Genomic DNA, 18,902 nt, shown 5'->3' with positions numbered 1-18,902 from the left:
TTTAACTACTGAAAACACTACCTAGATTTGAATTCAGTTCAACTACCACTAAGCTACTGTAAAATGTAGTGAAATTACTAGTTGAACTACATGTAGCTCACTACTCCCCAACACTGTGGATATGAAAACAATAACATATCTTTAACCTCAGTGACCCAAATATTTTGCCATACAGTGGAGCTCAGTATGCTTTGTGTGCTTAGTAAGTGTGTTTCTGTGTGCGTGCGTCTTCGATCTCTAACCTTGGTCTGGAGGGTTGGGGTCCCAGGCGGCCCACAGCTGAACGATGAAGAAGGGGGACCAGCAGACTGTGTAGACCAACACTATCACCAGAGTCATCCTCACCGTCTTAGACATGGCCTTGGAGATGGAGGGGGGCGTCAGGGCCCGGGGGGGTGGGGGAGGGTACTCCAGCGATGGGTGTGGAGAGGAGACACACCGGGGGGAGGATGGGAGCTCGAAGGATGTGTAGGACTCATGACAGTGGCATCCGCCATTTTTAGGAGGCACTGAACCACCACCACAACCACCTGAGGTGACTGGGCCATGGGATCCATGTGGGCACGGGTCACATGATGGGGGAACTACAGCTGTACTGGAGCCCCTTTGGCCACTGAGGCCAGGGTTGGAGGGGAGGGTTAGGTTATCTGGGGTGTTGAAGGGGCTTTGCTGTGTTGCTGCTGTGTGGTTGTTGTGACAGCTGCTGTACTGTGGAGAGGGGGACAGGTATGGATAGCACTCTGAGGGTACAACAGCTGTAGTAGACTGGGGGGAGAGCGGTAAGAGAGGGTTGCAGAGAGTGCTGGAGGGGTTGTTGTTCATAGTCTTTAGAAGCTGCTCCCCTCCTACTCCTGCTCCTCTCCCCACTCTGCATCCCCCTCTCCCCCGCTCCCTGGTCGCTCTGTCGTCGTCCTTTTTGACTCTGTGGAAGTGGAAGATGACAGCGTTGTTCTTCTTGAGCTCTGCTGACACCATCCTCTCTGACTTCAGATAGATGTTGTTGTGAATCTCTCTGAAGATCCGGATCTGGAATGAGAAAGAAATGGACGAATGAATGAATTTGCCTTAATGAATCTGAATATGTCTGAAGTATGTAGCTAGATGCTAAAAGAGTAAAATACATACAATTAATAGAAATGTACAGCTAACTTCCAAAATAGAGGAAACACTTGAGTAAATGAGGGATACAAAGTATATTGAAAGCAGATGCTTCAACACAGATTCCTAAGTTAATTAAGCAGTCAACATCCCATCGTGCTTAGGGTCATGTATAAAAATGCCCAGTCGTCCATTATTTTGGCTACCATGGCTAGAAGAAGAGATCTCAGTGCCTGAGACAGCATTTTTCACCACCATCAACAAAACACCAAATTATGGGATTTCTCTCAGAATGGTGTTGCATCCCTCCAAGTTCCAGACACGTGTAGAATCTATGCTAAGGTACATTGAAGCTGTTCTGGCGGGTTATGGTGGCCCAACGCCCCAAAGATACTTTACGTTTTGGTGTTTCCTTTATTTTGGCAGTTACCTGTAGATACTAATAGAACAAATGTAATAGACAGTAAAAGAGTGCACACAGAGAAGTATTTTGGAACCGATTCCTTAACCTAATCATCCCAACACAGACACCAAACACAGACCTTTCTAACTCAATTAAATGTCCTAGATTCTGTTTCCTGAAAAAGCACAAGACCCCAGCAGGTCATGAGAAACTGGGTCTTAGAACAATGTCTTGCCAAACCATGTTAGCAAGGACGTCACTTGATCAGATCTGGGTTCAAACACAACTTTAAATAATTTAGAATACTTAAGCTGTTTTGACTGAGCTTGCCTGGCATAATGGAACCAAAACAATATTGCCAAAACAGCAAACTCGCACATCGGGGGAACTTTAAGGCAGAATAAATCACACACTCAAAGTATTCGAAAGATTTTAAATAGTATTTGAACCCAGCTCTACACTTTATATGAAACACAAATTAATTCAATGTCCCTAATCTTTGGCTGGGATCTGGTTAATTTGACTGTTATTCTGGTTCCTCGCTGGGTTCCTCACAGTGGGTAGTGTTCTGACAGGCCAGCCACACAGCAGTAGGTCTACAGTGGGCTGTGTTAATTAGGCCAGGGGAAACAGCAAATAGCCGGTCCCTGAAAATATCTTTCCTTAAATAGAGTAGCTTGCTCTCTCTCTGAGTCTGACTGGACCAGAGGGAGGTAGCCCAGAATGTCTCTATCCCCCACGGGACGCTACACAACACCAGCCAGCACAGCCACCCCATCTACTCCACCAGCTGTCCGGCCTGTCCCAGATCTGATAGAACTGACTCCCTGCAGTTTATTCAACAGTGCCTACCAAAAACCGCTCCATCAAACAGCAAATTTTATTCATGCAAAATCCAATTTTTTATTCTGTGTTTTGTATGTTCTCGGGGGTGGCAGGTAGCCTATAGCTTAGCGATATGGGGCGCATCCCAAATTTCACCCTATTCCCTATATAGTGCACTACTTTTGACCAGAGCTTTAAGGATAATGAAATAGGAAGTGTACTGGTAAATGGAGGGCAGCTGGTCTCTGATCCCAGGCACCCCCCAAGGGCATTGCATCGCATTTAACGCTGTGCCTGTCAATGTGGAAAAAGGATACATTTCTATTATATTTTTGTTCGGTGGTCACACTGTGTTGTCTCCTTGTCTTGTACCTGGCAGACAGTGATCATTAAGCCTGGCAGTGTGTGTGCGTGCATGTGTGTGCGTCTGTTTCAGTAGTAGTACCTGGCAGACAGTGATGATTAGTGCTGGCAGTAAGAACACTGCTAGGGTCATCCAGGTGATGTAGGCCTTGAGTCCCCAAGGCTCAGCAAAGTGAGCCCAGCACTCAAACTCTCCTGGAGACACCTCCGACCGCGAGAAGATGAACAACTGGGGAGAGGGGAATGTTGGAGGAGGGAGAGGGTGGGGAATGGAGGGAGGAGAGGAAGGAAGAGTGAGGGGTGAGGGAGTCAAAACCAAACCAAACATCAATTTCCTTCACAACTAACAGAACAGGAGACCACACTGTCTAGGAAACTTCCACTGATCTCATGATACGCCTAAAAATGGAACACCTTAAATTTGACTGCAGGCCCTGGGGTCAGGGCAGGAGTGTCCCATTGAGACTTAATTTCCTGAGCCAGCATGTCATCTAGCTGTCCCTGGTTCACACCTGCGGTAGCCTATACTGATCAGCGGTGCCAGTGCCCCAACCTCTATATTGTTCTGAGGGCAGCTCTGCCTCGAGGGCAGAACATATGGAAATGGTTGTGTGAAAGCTCAAGTAAACAGCAAGTGGGCAGAGGCTGTCATGTTAGGGTTGTGTTTGAGGCTAGGGTTAGTGTTGAGCCTGGATGTGGACATGAAGCTAGGGTTGGGGTTAAGGGTTAGGGTCAGTGGAGGCTCTTCAGAGGAGGAAGGGGAGGACCATCCTACTATTTCTGAAAAATAAAAATTGTCACACGTTTGAGAGAAATCTATAGTAAATATATATCACTTCACCAGATAAGTGATTAAAACACACTGTTTTGCAATGATGGTCTACATTATCCTCAATAGCACCCTCTAGGGTGGCACCATGGTGTAGCTGGAGGACAGCTATTTTCTGTACTCCTCTGGGTACACTGACTTCAATACAAAACCTAGGAGGCCTGTGGTTCTCACCCCCTTCCATAGACTTACACAGTAATTATGACAACTTTTCTTGCAGTATGAAATATCTTGTTCATCCAATCAAAGGCTCAAAGATTTAATCAAGTACTGAAAGCATAAACTACAGCTAGCTAGCACTGCAATCCATAAAATGTGGTGAGTAGTAGACTCAAAGAGAGAGAAAATAGTTGATCAGTTTAGAACAAGAGGGGGAGAGAGAGAGAGAGAGAGAGCGAGCTAAGCAGGGTTGGTCCTGGTCTGTCCCTGGATGGGAGACCAGATGCTGCTGGAAGTGGTGTTGGAGGGCCAGTAGTAGGAGGCACTCTCCTCTGATCTAAAAGAATATCCCAATGCCCCAGGTCAGTGATTGGGGACATTTCCCTGTGTATGGTGCCATCTTTCGGACGGGACTTTGAACGGGTGTCCTGGCACTAAAGATCCCATGGCACTTATCATAAGAGTAGGGGTGTTAACCGCGGTGTCCTGGGCAAATTCCCAATCTGGCCCTCATACCACCATGGCCACCTAATCATCCCCGTCTTCCAATTGGCTCATTCACCCCCCTCTTTTCCCCTGTAACTATTTCCCAGGTAATTCATGTAAATGAGAATGTTCTGGTAAAATAAATATAGAAATAAAACCTGACTCGAACAGAGAGGAGTGCTATTTACGTTAGCTAGCTGGCTAAGGATTTCCAAGACTGCAAGGTAGGGATTTCCAAGCCGAGGTAAGCTTTCGGTTTTATGAATTGATTGCTTCCGGGGCCCCCCGGTGTAACTGCTATACTGCTTGACGTGGTTGTGCACATGGATTGGATTGTGGGTTTCCTAGCGCGTTAGTTTTAGTTCGTTGACTATAATATGTTAATATGGTGACAACGATGTAGGCTGTGTAGCAGCTAGGGGTTATAGTATGAAGGTTTGGCTTGGAGAAGATTTTGCGTCTGGTCACTGATCAGGGGTGTGTTCATTACAGTGATTCTGCTGCAAAACATTTCTTCAACGTAAGCAAATGAAACGGGGAGGGACCTACATAAAATTGTCCAATAGAAAGGAATGTTTTGCAACTGTTTGGACTAATAATTACACCCATAATCAGCTAGATGCAGGCAAGAGTGTGCAAGGGAGTATTGATTGTGTCATCTTATTTCTCCAATTTGTCTCTCGACCTGTGCACCTACGTTATAAATGTTCATTTGTATGCTAGGTTGTATTGTCATAATGAGTATAGGGTAAATTTGAGTATCATGTAGTCGCCTAAACCCATCAATGTTACATAGAACTGGGTGAATGGAATAGGAATGACAGTCATCCTAAATGCTGTAATTGTCACACCCTGACCATAGTTTACTTTGTATATTTCTATGTTTTGGTTGGTCAGGGTGTGAGCTGAGTGGGTATTCTATGTTTCATGTCTAGTTTGTCTATTTCTATGTCTGGCCTGATATGGTTCTCAATCAGAGGCAGGTGTTAGTCATTGTCTCTGATTGGGAACCATATTTAGGTAGCCTGGGTTTCACTGTGTGTTGGTGGGTGATTGTTCCTGTCTCTGTGTTTTCACCAGATAGGGCTGTTTCGGTTTTTGTTGTTTTTGTAGTGTTCGTGTTTATCCTTTTTTTGTTATTAAACATGAATCAGTATAATCACGCCGCATTTTGGTCCGCTTCTCCTTCATCAAAAGAGAACCGTTACAGTAATGGAAATAAAGCCTCGCTAATCAAAAATAAATAAAAATCGTCCTCACGAACAGGCACTGGTTAGGGTTGAGCTGGGATGTGGACATGAAGCTAGGTTTAGGGTTAGGGTTTAGCTGAGATGTGGACATAAAACTAAGGTTAGGCTAACTGTCCCCAACAGTACCAACCTGTGGTAGGGAGAGCAGCAGGGCCAGGCAGTCATGATGGAGTTAGGGTTAGAGCTTAAGGCTTAGGTTCAGTGTTCCTACCTGCCTGTGGTATGGAGAGCAGCAGGGCCAGGGGGTCAGAGGTCAGTGATAGTGCTCCTACCTGTGGTATAGAGAGAAGTAAGGCCAGGCCCCAGGCCATCATAATAGGGGTGTTCCAGCGGGACACGGACCCACCACGATAGGCCTGCAGTGGGCAGCAGATGGCATAGTGCCGGTCCACTGTCATGGCAACAATCATATAGGAGGACGCGAACATCCCTACGATCTGCAGATACTTTACTGAGCGACACAGAAAATCCGGCCCCTGGAATCTTTCTGTGATGTTCCACACCAGCTGGGGAAAAACCTGTGGGGCCGACAGGAAATAAGAGAACATTTAGCGTGGCTACGTTAGATACTAGCATACTACTTAGAATCCATGAATCAATGCATGCTAGTGTGGACATTGAACCAGAGTAGACTGACTGCCATAGCAATGGAATAACAATAATAATATTTATTTGAATGCTCACGCCATTTCCACTGCATTTTGAGAACTGCGCCCACCATACAATAGTAGGCGAATGTGTGTTAGTCATTTAGGACGGCCATAGGATCTTAATTTGAGCCAGTTTGCTACAGCAGGAAAATAATCCTGCAGCAACAAAACGTGGATTATAATGGACATTTTGGTAGGGGTTGCTACATTTTTCATTATGTCAAATCAAGTCTAAAATTTCAATGTGAAAATGACTAACTTTAGAAGCCTTTTTAAAACTCAAATACACTAGAAGTTTGCAGGAAAATGTGCAGTAACATAATAAATTAAGATCATATATCTGTAACAATGATTTCGAGTTGTAGGAATAGTTGACTAATTCATATTGTTAAACAGACTAGAAGGGACAGAATCATGGTCATGTTAGCTTCACCACACTCTCCATGTCATTGTGACTTAGCTCACTCATAGGTTACCGATGTTGATTACTGTATACATGTGGTGCCTAGCAATCAAAACAGAACTGGAGTTGACTCTAATCTCTAAGGTGTCAGTCTCACCTGGAACAGCGCCACCACCAGGTCAGCCAGGCACAGGTTGACCATGAACAGATGCATCGGAGCGTTGTGTTTCCTCCTGCGGAGCAGCACCCACAGTACGAAGCCATTCCCTAGGGTAGTGAGGGCCAGCACCAAGCCCAGGACCCCTATCTCCGCCCGGGCCAGACCCAGATCCCTCACCCTGGGCTGGGGTAAGGCATGGGGCGTGGTGGCTGAGGCGTTCTCGGGGATAATCCAGTAATAGGACCCTGCCCCTTCATGAGAACTGTTGAGGGATGTGAAGTCGGAGAAGAGGGAGGAAGTGAGGTTGGTTCTTCCTGTTGTCACGGATGCCAGAGAGGAGTGGCCTAATCTATTCCAACCCATTTCCCCAGAGATGGTTTCCATGCCTGCGTAAAACACAAACAAAACAACAGAAACCTCATAAAACTAATAATGATCAAATCTCCCCCTGTGTTTGTTTTGTAGGGAGAGAGGGCAAAGAGGGCACAGAGCCTGCGGAAATGACCTATAGTTCTATAGTCCAGCCCTGTTCTATACCGGAGCATGCAAGTCACAAACTTCCTCTGTTTGTTTGCAGTAAACATTGTGGCTAAGATTTGATAATAAACTGATGGTTTGTTAGGTTTGGTTAATCCAATTTTTATTAAATGATCTTCAATTGCCTTCTAATTTGTTGGACAGACGAGCAGTCTTACTATCCCCCTTCCCTCCTTTCCTACGTCTTAGCACTCTCTTTCCAGACTTCTTGACAATACTTCTACCATATTTCTTTTCTTCCAGGGTCTCTCTCTAGACAAGCTGGAAGAACACTTTGTTTCATTGATTGGGATCTTCTTCCTGGTATGTTTTGTCATGAGGATATAAATCGCTTTTACAGGCCTCATTATGAAACAAACGTGATAATAACAATCATCCACGATGAAATCAGGGAGGGGACTGTTAATTTATATTATTTATTTCGTGCGTTAGTCACACGCCATATCTCAGACAGCACTGGGATGATTTTGACTAAAGATAGGTGAATGATGCGTCTTGCCATAAAGATCCGCCGTTTACTAAATTAAACTGATAGGCCCAAGGCGGGAGGTATTCTAATTAACTGACATTTGTTAGTCACACGCAATACCTCAATTGGTCCAAGGGGGGGCGATGCGTTATTTGTGCGGAGACTGTTGCCTTGCTTACCTTCTAGAGTGTTTTTCTTTACAGAAATAATCTTAAAGTGCTTAAAAAAGAAAAACAAATGGCAAATGCGACAACATGATGGTCTTATCATTAGATTGAATGTTTTCAGATTGAGATTATACTGATTGTTCAAATTTAAAAGAGATCCTTCAATGTCAACTCATTGTGTCTATATGCAGTACTCTGAATAGGGAATAGGGTACAACCATTGTTTATTTCCTGTCAGTATATATGTAGTTCAGTAAATCTGTGCTTTTATGTAACAGTTCTACAACCTGTCTGTTGGTCTATCTATCTGACTCTCTCCTTCTGTCTGACGTAAGTCCCGCTTTCAATTAGTTTTTTCTCATACTTTCCTTTGCTCGATTTGACAGCTTCTCCCTCTATCCCACTCTCCCTGTATCCCTCTCTTTCTCTATCCCTCTCTCCCTCTATCCCATCACATTTTAGTCCTTCACCTTTGCTCTTATCTCTCTCTCATCCCTTGTTTATACCATTATTTTGCTCCCCTCCAATCACACTCTCTTGATCCCATTAAAATCCAGTTTATTTTCTCCCTTTTATAAATAAATAGCACAAAAGTAAATAATAACATCATTGATATGAATAACACTGATAATCAGAGAAACAAAGTCGTGGGATAGGGAGAAGATTTGACCAAATAAATAGACAGGGAGAGAGGAGGAGGAGGAGGAGGAGAGGGAGAGAATAGGGTGAGGGGGTGGTGGGAGAGCGAGAGAGTGGTGAGAGGAAGGAGAGAGAGAGCGAGCGAAGGGGAAGCTGAGGGAACAGAAGAGTTGAAGAGAGATGAAAGATAAGACAGGAGGAGGAGGAGGAGAGGGTGAATAAAAGGAGGAGAAGAAGAATGGACAGGAAATTAGGTCATAATGATACTATAATTACCATGGTGACAGCAGGTATGACCTGACTGATATTATCAGGAAATTGGATGTAATATTTGTAATATACTTGTTACAGTATTTATTTGACCTTTATTTAAAGGTGCAAGTTGTACAATTCTTCATTCAAATAGCAGGCGACTAACTTAAGAACCAAGTCTTATTTACCCTGATGGCATTCCTAGGGACAGTACTCACTCTGGGAGTTAGAGGTCAGGTTGTTCTGGAAATATATATTTGGAAACTGAATTAACGTAGCTCTGGTCGAATTATATTTGAATTTAGTGTGACTAACAAGAAATTACAAGGTTTGCACTCAGTCGTACCACAGCCACTTAATGTGCAATTTGCTGCCAGTAATAACGTTCACACAGCCTGGTATGTGTGATAATACAGCATGACTTATTCTTCTAAAGTGTTAGCAACTGTGTTGTTCTCTGCCAGAGGCATGTATCTATAGAGAAGACCTGGGTTCAATTACTATTAGAAATATTTTTTACAAATCTTTCAAATACGCTTGCTCTGTAGTGTCTAGAGTGCCAGATGGTGGGGGTTACAGTTCTGGGACTATTCTATTGATCAATTAAACCAGGCAAGTTCAATCAAGCACAGATAAAGTATTTTAAATGATTTCAAGTAGTATTTGAACCCAGTTCCGCTGTACAGGTTTTACAACCCAACACAGCTGCATCGCTCTATCCCCGGCCCATTGTCTGTGTCACTCAGCAGGCAGGTAGGGAGTGATTGAGAGACAAGAAGCAGAGCAGAACCAGAGCCAGCGCTGCACTCTATGTATCCCCACGGGGTTACCAACCAAACGTCAGGAATCCCCAAACATTGCCAATGATGGTGATGGGTTCAACCATACTTTAAAAGAAAGCTGATCCTTTGGGCCAGATTAATGCACTTGTTGAATGTCTGCGAGCTTACCTAAACCATATCCTCGAGAGTATAGTTTATTTTTTTACTGTATTTCATAACTTCAATTGTGGGATATTGTCACTTTACGTTCATTAGTACAATTTGTAACATTACACATATTTTTTGATTTTGTTCAACGCACTAGTTCTGAGCGACTGGTTTGAAATGCCTTTGAAGGCAAATGCACTTGCACAGAAAACATGTTCACGTGGCTGACTATGTAACTACTGCTGACTGAAACATGCTCAGTAAAGTTCGCCAAACTTTATATCTTTGTCTGTCATAACTACCACACCAACTATTTTGAGACACGGTCGCAGCAGTGGGATTTGGACCTCGGAACCGTTTTTAATTAGATAAATAGATAGGTACTTTATTCATCACTGAGGGGAATTTTTTTCAAAATGATGTGTTCAAGGCTGTAGTCAGAGGCCTCTTCTTTCTCTCTCTCTTCTGTCTTCTTTCTATTTTTAATTAGGGAATCTCTTGGCCTGACTTTGAACCCCATTGGTCCCCGTTGTATCTTTAATCTAAAACCTAAGAGGCTTCTTTATACTTATGTTGCCCACAGGGTCTACCCTTCCCTACCTCCTCACCCCTCCCTCCCTCCCCCTGTAATTATAGGTGGCCTTTTGAGCATCCAGAAAATGTTGCAAGTTCGCTAGCACAAGCTTCATGCCAGACCAAAGTTAATAGTTCATACATTGTTTCAAGTTCGTTGCAGACAGGCCATGTGTAGCCAATGAAATTTATAAGATATTGAGTTTATCAGGATATTTTCTACCTGCAGGCTGCAATGTTTTTGTTTGTTGGATTTATGTAGGCTATTTTTACATAGTTGACAATAGAAGTTACTTTTTAGGTTTGTACAGGGGCGCAACTTTCACATGTCCCGCCCCCACATTCTGAAATTAAATTTTTGTCCACCCCAGTTTAATCATTGGAATGTGATTTTAAAAAAGGCGGCGACGGTGTGCTTTAGGACCATGCGGAGACATTTATGACAGGGTGGACACCACAGAGTAGCCTGACAGGCTGTGTGAAGGCAAAGGTTCTGGAAGGCTGGCTGGACCATGGGAGAGTTGAACATGGTGTGTACGTGTTCCGCTCTTTCACTGAGTTGTAAAAGGAAGCAGAACAGAAACGGGCTATTCTTTAGTTGACTGGTAAACTAGTGTTTATTCGCAGTGCTGAGCTAGTATTGTAACTGACATGTAACGTTAGCTAATGTTTCATCACCTCTCGACTGAGGTGAATGAATAGGTTACACTAGTGAGTAGCTACCACAGCCAGGTAAGCTCCAGCCTCTAGTTGTCTGTCAGACAGCGATATGAGGCGGCTATTATTACTATCTAACAGCAGTTGTTTGTATGGGAAGGTTAGTAGCCTTTGTTTTGTCCCATTTCAGAAGTAAATGAACTTGGCAAGCCTGTTGATGTACCGTTAGAGAGAGAGCTGGCCAAAAGTTGGCTTACATTAGCTATTATTTTTCCCTTAATCAAACTAGACCTGAATCCAACGATGAAATAATCGGCCAAATGATTGAAGATTGATATTCTGATGTTTTTTTCAGTGCAATGTGAGTTGTATTATTCAGTATGTCAATGTCACGTTATTGATCTGTAAGTTCCCCTAGCTAATTCCCTATTTTTCAGACTGACACAGTAAAAAACAGCTCTAACATTACAGGCTTCATTGTCATGTTGCACAGTAGAAGTCTGCGCGGACCGATTTCTTGCCCGCTCCCGCTGGCGCTACCACAAGAACTGGTCCCAAACCCTGTTATTTCAGTCCAATGTGATGCAGCTCACTTGCCAGCCATGGTCCCTGCAATTTTGCGCCCTATAGGCAATATAAAATGGGCAAAAATAATTTAAGAAATAGGTTAAATTACCAGATTCTCACATTGCCCTTATATTGTATTACTGGGCTGTATCAGCCAATATGCTAGATGTAGTTAGAAGAGAGCAGAGTTGGAGAGACTTGCTCTTGAGCTATTTTTATAGGCTACCTTTTAGGAGTGGGAAGATTTTTAGACAGAGAAATATGGGTGATCAATATTTAGGCCTATTTCTAGGCACTATAGCCTAATCATAGGCCTATTTAGGACGTACATTTCCTTGGAAAGATAACTGCCCCGTGCTTTACGCTCAACTAGGAGAGGTAGGCTACTGAAATTGAAGCTGTGAATTCTGAGTGTGTGAATAATGCGAAAAAATTTTGTTTTTAATACAATAGGTTGGTTGACTCATACAAAGCAGAAAGAGGACCGTTTCCAAATCATCTGTGGGATAGCAAAAATATTTTAATCCCAAAGTCGTCTGTCTGACCGCCGCTCCTGCCTCCAGCGTGAAAAAATGCCGACTGCGCCGCAATGATCTCTGTCGGGACCTGCAGGTCCCGCAGGCATCCCGCGGGAATGGTGCCCTCTAGTGCAGTCAGTACACAACACTATACTCATCATGTTTTAGCAGGATCAGATGGTGACAGGGGTCCCAGCAGGGTCAGACAGCCAGGGAAGACCAGTCTATGGAGCTCAAGTAAATTTTGCGGTATATTCAGTGAATGATACAAAGTTCCATCTTGAATAGATGGCTCGACCTACAGTAGCTACAGGATAGCAGCATTAAGCATAAAGCTAGAGTCTGGGATTATGTTAATAATGGTCATTTCAATTATTGAACCATTTATTCTATTCTTAAATGATATAATGTATAAATGTACACCCAGATAATTCTTTGTCATACCTCATTTTAGGAGGATCAGGCCAGGGAAGACCGGTCTGTGACAGAGGTGAGGTGAATTTTTGCAGATACAACACTTTATTCACTCTGTCCAGCTGGACAAGCCAGATGCTATTTTAAGGCAGTCTGACAAACCTCCAAAGTTGATTTCCAAACTGTATCAAGGGTTGATAGAGGCTTTTACCGATTACATACAACAAGTCAAAGACAAATATGAGGAAGACCTGGGAGACGCTATTGATGATGATGAATGGATACAGATATGTTAGAATGCCCAGTCATGTTCATATAATCTCAGACATAAATGACTGCAGTTTAAGACCATCCATAGAACGTTCCAAATGCCAGTGAAACTGAATATCATGCACTCAGAAATTCTATTATTCTGCTGGAGGTGTAAAACACAAAAGGGTCCATATTTGCATATGTTGAGGTCTTGTGAAGGTATGTTATTTGATATTTTATCTCAGCATGTCTACAGATTCTCAGTTCACCCTGTTTTTGTTTGCTTGGAAATGTTGACACTGGAGACTGTTATCTGAAGAAACTGTAACCTAGCATTTATAGTGGCTAGTAAATGCATTGCAATTAATTGAACGGTTGGTTATCCTCCCACAATGTATGGAAGAAATGTCAAGTTATGTACAGTATTACTAGATTTGTGTTAAGGGTATACTGTGCAACTTTCATAAGGTCTGGCTAGAGGCCTTATACAGTGCCTTGCGAAAGTATTCGGCCCCCTTGAACTTTGCGACCTTTTGCCACATTTCAGGCTTCAAACATAAAGATATAAAACTGTATTTTTTTGAGAAGAATCAACAACAAGTGGGACACAATCATGAAGTGGAACGACATTTATTGGATATTTCAAACTTTTTTAACAAATCAAAAACTGAAAAATTGGGCGTGCAAAATTATTCAGCCCCTTTACTTTCAGTGCAGCAAACTCTCTCCAGAAGTTCAGTGAGGATCTCTGAATGATCCAATGTTGACCTAAATGACTAATGATGATAAATACAATCCACCTGTGTGTAATCAAGTCTCCGTATAAATGCACCTGCACGGTGATAGTCTCAGAGGTCAGTTAAAAGCACAGAGAGCATCATGAAGAACAAGGAACACACCAGGCAGGTCTGAGATACTGTTGTGAAGAAGTTTAAAGCTGGATTTGGATACAAAAAGATTTCCCAAGCTTTAAACATCCCAAGGAGCACTGTGCAAGCGATAATATTGAAATGGAAGGAGTATCAGACCACTGCAAATCTACCAAGACCTGGCCGTCCCTCTAAACTTTCAGCTCATACAAGGAGAAGACTGATCAGAGATGCAGCCAAGAGGCCCATGATCACTCTGGATGAACTGCAGAGATCTACAGCTGAGGTGGGAGACTCTGTCCATAGGACAACAATCAGTCGTATATTGCACAAATCTGGCCTTTATGGAAGAGTGGCAAGAAGAAAGCCATTTCTTAAAGATATCCATAAAAAGTGTTGTTTAAAGTTTGCCACAAGCCACCTGGGAGACACACCAAGCATGTGGAAGAAGGTGCTCTGGTCAGATGAAACCAAAATTGAACTTTTTGGCAACAATGCAAAACGTTATGTTTGGCGTAAAAGCAACACAGCTCATCACCCTGAACACACCATCCCCACTGTCAAACATGGTGGTGGCAGCATCATGGTTTGGGCCTGCTTTTCTTCAGCAGGGACAGGGAAGATGGTTCAAATTGATGGGAAGATGGATGGAGCCAAATACAGGACCATTCTGGAAGAAAACCTGATGGAGTCTGCAAAAGACCTGAGACTGGGACGGAGATTTGTCTTCCAACAAGACAATGATCCAAAACATAAAGCAAAATCTACAATGGAATGGTTCAAAAATAAACATATCCAGGTGTTAGAATGGCCAAGTCAAAGTCCAGACCTGAATCCAATTGAGAATCTGTGGAAAGAACTGAAAACTGCTGTTCACAAATGCTCTCCATCCAACCTCACTGAGCTCGAGCTGTTTTGCAAGGAGGAATGGGAAAAAAATTCAGTCTCTCGATGTGCAAAACTGATAGAGACATACCCTAAGCGACTTACAGCTGTAATCGCAGCAAAAGGTGGCGCTACAAAGTATTAACTTAAGGGGGCTGAATAATTTTGCACGCCCAATTTTTCAGTTTTAGATTTGTTAAAAAATTTTGAAATCTCCAATAAATGTCGTTCCACTTCATGATTGTGTCCCACTTGTTGTTGATTCTTCACAAAAAAATACAGTTTTATATCTTTATGTTTGAAGCCTGAAATGTGGCAAAAGGTCGCAAAGTTCAAGGGGGCCGAATACTTTCACAAGGCACTGTATATATATATATATATATATATATATATATTTACCCAAAAATATATGGGGGATTGGAAATTATGCAGACAATTATAGTGATGGAAACAACAATTTATCTGCAATATTAAAGCTGATCTAGCCCTACCAAAATGTTTTTTTTTATCTACATCCCCACTTCTAAAACCAAAGTTGCACACCTGGGTTTGTATCATTTTCATTTAGATTTGAATATTATTTTTGATTAACCACATGACATTGATTTTGAGATATGATGACTAGAGGTCGACCGATTAATCGGAATGACGGATTAATTAGGGCCAATTTCAAGTTTTCTTAACATTCGGTAATCGATCATGGCCGATTACATTTCATAATTGCAAGGCTATGCTCAGTGAGTCTATACATAGTCAAGAGTTTCTTAATTTTAGGAATTTTAGGAGTCAAAGTGGTGAAACATTCTGCCCTGTCTACTTTATGTTTAGGGCCAGATTCTGTTGAGATAATTCCACTAGAGGGAATAGTAGCCGTTTTTGTGCTATTTTGTGTGTTTTTTGCGCTAACTTTTTTTTGTACATCGTGTTTCCGCCATCATTTCCTATGACCGCAAAGAGCTTCTGGACATCAGAACAGTAATCACTAAACTCAATTTGGATGAGGATTTCTACTTCAATGAGTGGGGTGGCGGGTAGCCTAGTGGTTAGAGCGTTGAATTACAGGATTACATCCACACTGAGCTAAAGGCTAGAGCTGCTGCTTTCAAGGAGCGGGACACTAATCTGAACGCTTATAAGAAATCACGCTATGCCCTCAGACGAATCATCAAACAGGCAAAGCGTCAATACAGGACTAAGATTGAATCCTACTACACCGGCTCTGACACTTGTCGGATTTGGCAGGGCTTGCAAACTATCACAGATTACAAATAAAAACCCAGCCACGAGATGTCCGCTGACGCGAGCCTACCGGACGAGCTAAATGACTTCTATGCTCACTTTGAGGCTAGCAACACTGAATCATGCGTGAGAGCACCAGTTGTTCCGGACGACTGTGTAATCACAATCTCCATAGCCGATGTGAGTAAGACCTTTAAACAGGTTAACATTCACAAGGCCAAACGAAATACCAGGATGCACACTCAGAGCATGCGCTTACCAGCTGGCAAATGTTTTCACTGACATTTTTAACCTCTCCCTGACCCAGTCTGTAATACCTACATGTTTCAAGCAGACTAACATAGTCCCTGTGCACAAGAACGCCAAGGAAACCTGTCTAAATGTCTATTGTCCCGTAGCACTCACATCTGTAGCGCAGGAGGTCGGTGGCACCTTAATTGGGGAGGACAGGCTCGTGGTAATGACTGGAGCAGAATTAGTGGAATAGTACCAAATAAATCAAACACATGGTTTCCATTCACTCTGTTCCAACCATTATAATGAGCCGTCCTGTAGCCATAAAATGCTTTGAAAGGCTGGTCATGGCCTACATCAACACCATCACCCAGACACCCTGGACCCACTCCAATTCACATACCGCCCAACAGATCCACAGATGACGCAATCTCTACTGCACTCAACACTGCCCTTTCCCACCTGGACAAAAGGAGCACATACTTGAGAATGCTGTTCGTTAACTACAGCTCAGCGTTCAACACCATAGTGCCCTCCAAGCTCATCACTAAGCTAAGGACAATGGGACTGAACACCTCCCTCTGCAACTGGATACTGGTCTTCCTTACAGGTCACCACCAGGTGGTGAAGGTAGGCAACAACATATCCGCCACACTGACCTTCAACACAGGGGTTTCTCAGGGGTGCATGCGTAGTCCCCTCCTGTACTCCATGTTTACCCACAACTGCGTGGCCCGCATGAATCCAACACCATCATTAATTTTGCCGACTACAGAACGGTGGTAGGCCTCATCACCAACGACGATGAGACAGCCTATAGGGAGGAGGTCAGAGAGGACATAAACCTCTCCCTCAAGATCAGCAAGACAAAGGAGCTAATCATGGACTACAGGAAATGGAGGGCCGAGCACGCCCCCATTCACATCGACAGGGCTGTCATGGAGTGGGTCAAGAGCTTTAAGTTCCTCTGTGTCAACATTTCTAAGGACTTATCATGGTCCAAACACACGTGAAGAGGGCGTGAAAATAACTCCTCCCCCTAAGGAGGCTAAAAAGTTCTACAGCTTCACTCTTGAGAGCATCTTGGCTGCCTGCATCACCGCCTGGCATGGCAAATGATTTCCATCTGACCATAAGGCGCTACAGAGGATAGTGTGTACGGCCCAGTACATCATTGTGGACTACTATACCAGGTGGTGTCAGAGGAAGTCCCTAAGAATTGTCAAAGACTCCAGCCACCCAACTCTTAGACTGTTCTCTCTGCTACCACACAGCAAGCGGTACCAGAGTGTCAAGTCTGGGACCGAAAGGCTCTTGAACAGTTTCTACCCCCAAGCCATGACTGCTGAACAGTTAATCAATCGCTACCCTTTTTAGTTGCATTGACCCCATTTTTATTTGCACTGACTCTCTTGCACCGGCTCTATGCACACTCACTGGACTCTACCAACACACTCACACATATTACACTGACACACATGCATATTTATGCCACACACACACACACACACACACACACACACACACACACACACAGGCACACACATAGGCACACTTTCACACTCTTCACATACGCTGCTGGTACTCTGTTTATTATCTATCCTGATTGCCTTGTCATTTTTACCCCTACCTGCATGTACATTACCTCAATTACTTCAACTACCTCGTACCCCTGCACATTGACTCGGTACTGATACCCCTTGTATGCTGTTATACACTGAGTGGACACAACATTAGGAACTGGTCTTTCCATTACATAGACTAACCAGGTGAATCCAGGTGAAAATATGATCCCTTATTTATGTCACTTGTTAAATCCACTTTAATCTGTGTAGATGAAGGGAAGGAGAACCGTTAAAGAAGGATTTTTAAGCCTGGAGACAATTGAGACATGGATTGTGTATGTGTGAATGGGTAAGACAAAAGATTCAATTGCCTTTGAGCGGGGTAGGTGCCAGGCAGACCGGTTTGAGTGTGTCAAGAACTGCAATGCTGCTGGGGTTTTCATGCTCAACCATTTCCTGTGTGTGTAAAGAATGGTCCACCACCCAAAGGATATCCAGCCAACTTGAAACTACTGTGGGAAGCATTGGAGTCAACATGCATCCCTGTGGAACGCTTTCGACACTTTGTGGAATCCATTCCCTGACGAATTGAGACTGTTCTGAGTGCAAAAAGGGTTGCAACGCAGTATTGGGACGGTGTTCCTAATATTTTGTACACTCAGTGTAGTCTCTTCATTGTAACGTTTTCCTTTTTTAAAACTTTTTTTTTTACTCTGCATTGTTGGGAAAGGGCTCGAAAGTAAGCATTTCATGGGAAAGTCTACACCTGTTGTATTCGGCGCATTTGACAAATAAAATGTTATTTAATTTTGCTTTGATAGCATTCCAATTTGTTCTGTGTTTTGGTTTATTCTTTCCAGTGTGTCAAATAGTTATAATTGAGCTTTCTCAATATTTGGTTGGGTTTAATTGTGTTGCTGTCCTAGGGCTCTGTTGGGGTCTGTTTGTGTTTGTGAACAGAGCCCCAGAGCCAGCTGGCTGTGGGGACTCTTCTCAAGGTTAATCTCTCTGTAGGTGAGAGCTTTGTGGTGGAATGTGTGGGCATCGTATGTGGTGGAATGTGTGGGTTTTGTGCTGTACACACAGTATATTTTTGCAGAATTTTGCATGCAGTCTCGATTAGCTGTTTGTCCCTTGTCCCATTTTGTGAATTCTTGGTTGGTGAGTGGACCTCAGACCTCACAACCATAGAGGGCAATGGGTTCTATAACGGTTTGAAGTATTTCTTTAGCTAGATTCTGATTAGGATGTCAAGTTTTATGTTCCCTTTGATGGCATAGAAGGCCCTTAGATCGTTCACAGCCTTGTGGTAGTTACCTGTGGTGTTGATGTTTAATCCGAGGTAGGTATAATTCTTTGTATGTTCTAGGTCAATAATGTCTAGATAGAATTTCTATTTGTTATCCTGGCAACCATACCTTTTTTGGAACACCATTATTTGAGTCTTACTGAGATTTACTGTCAGGGCCCAGGTCTGACAGAATCTGTGTAGAAGATCTAGATGCTGCTG

The 18,902-nt window shown here is 43.3% G+C and overlaps 1 protein-coding gene across 6 annotated transcripts in view; it reads right to left on the bottom strand.

Moving 5' to 3' along the window:
• LOC112221673 (vasopressin V2 receptor) overlaps positions 1–18,902 on the bottom strand; it is a 45,180-nt gene that overhangs the window by 10,637 nt on the left and 15,641 nt on the right. For all 6 annotated transcript variants that reach the window (XR_006079624.1, XR_006079623.1, XM_024383903.2 and 3 more), the window contains 4 exons: positions 6,624–7,012; positions 5,686–5,931; positions 2,772–2,918; positions 243–1,026 (listed from right to left, as the gene is read on the bottom strand). Coding sequence is in view for 4 of the 6 variants with exons in the window: in XM_024383903.2 (XP_024239671.1) it covers positions 243–1,026; positions 2,772–2,918; positions 5,686–5,931; positions 6,624–7,010 (1,564 nt within the window). In the remaining 2 variants the exon portion in view is untranslated. The remainder of the gene's footprint in view (positions 1–242; positions 1,027–2,771; positions 2,919–5,685; positions 5,932–6,623; positions 7,013–18,902) is intronic.

The sequence above is a fragment of the Oncorhynchus tshawytscha genome, linkage group LG22 (genome assembly GCF_018296145.1).
Source record: "Oncorhynchus tshawytscha isolate Ot180627B linkage group LG22, Otsh_v2.0, whole genome shotgun sequence".
NCBI lineage: Eukaryota > Metazoa > Chordata > Actinopteri > Salmoniformes > Salmonidae > Oncorhynchus > Oncorhynchus tshawytscha.
The sequence above is the reverse complement of the archived record's forward strand: the minus strand, read 5'-3'. Positions and strand labels throughout refer to the sequence as shown.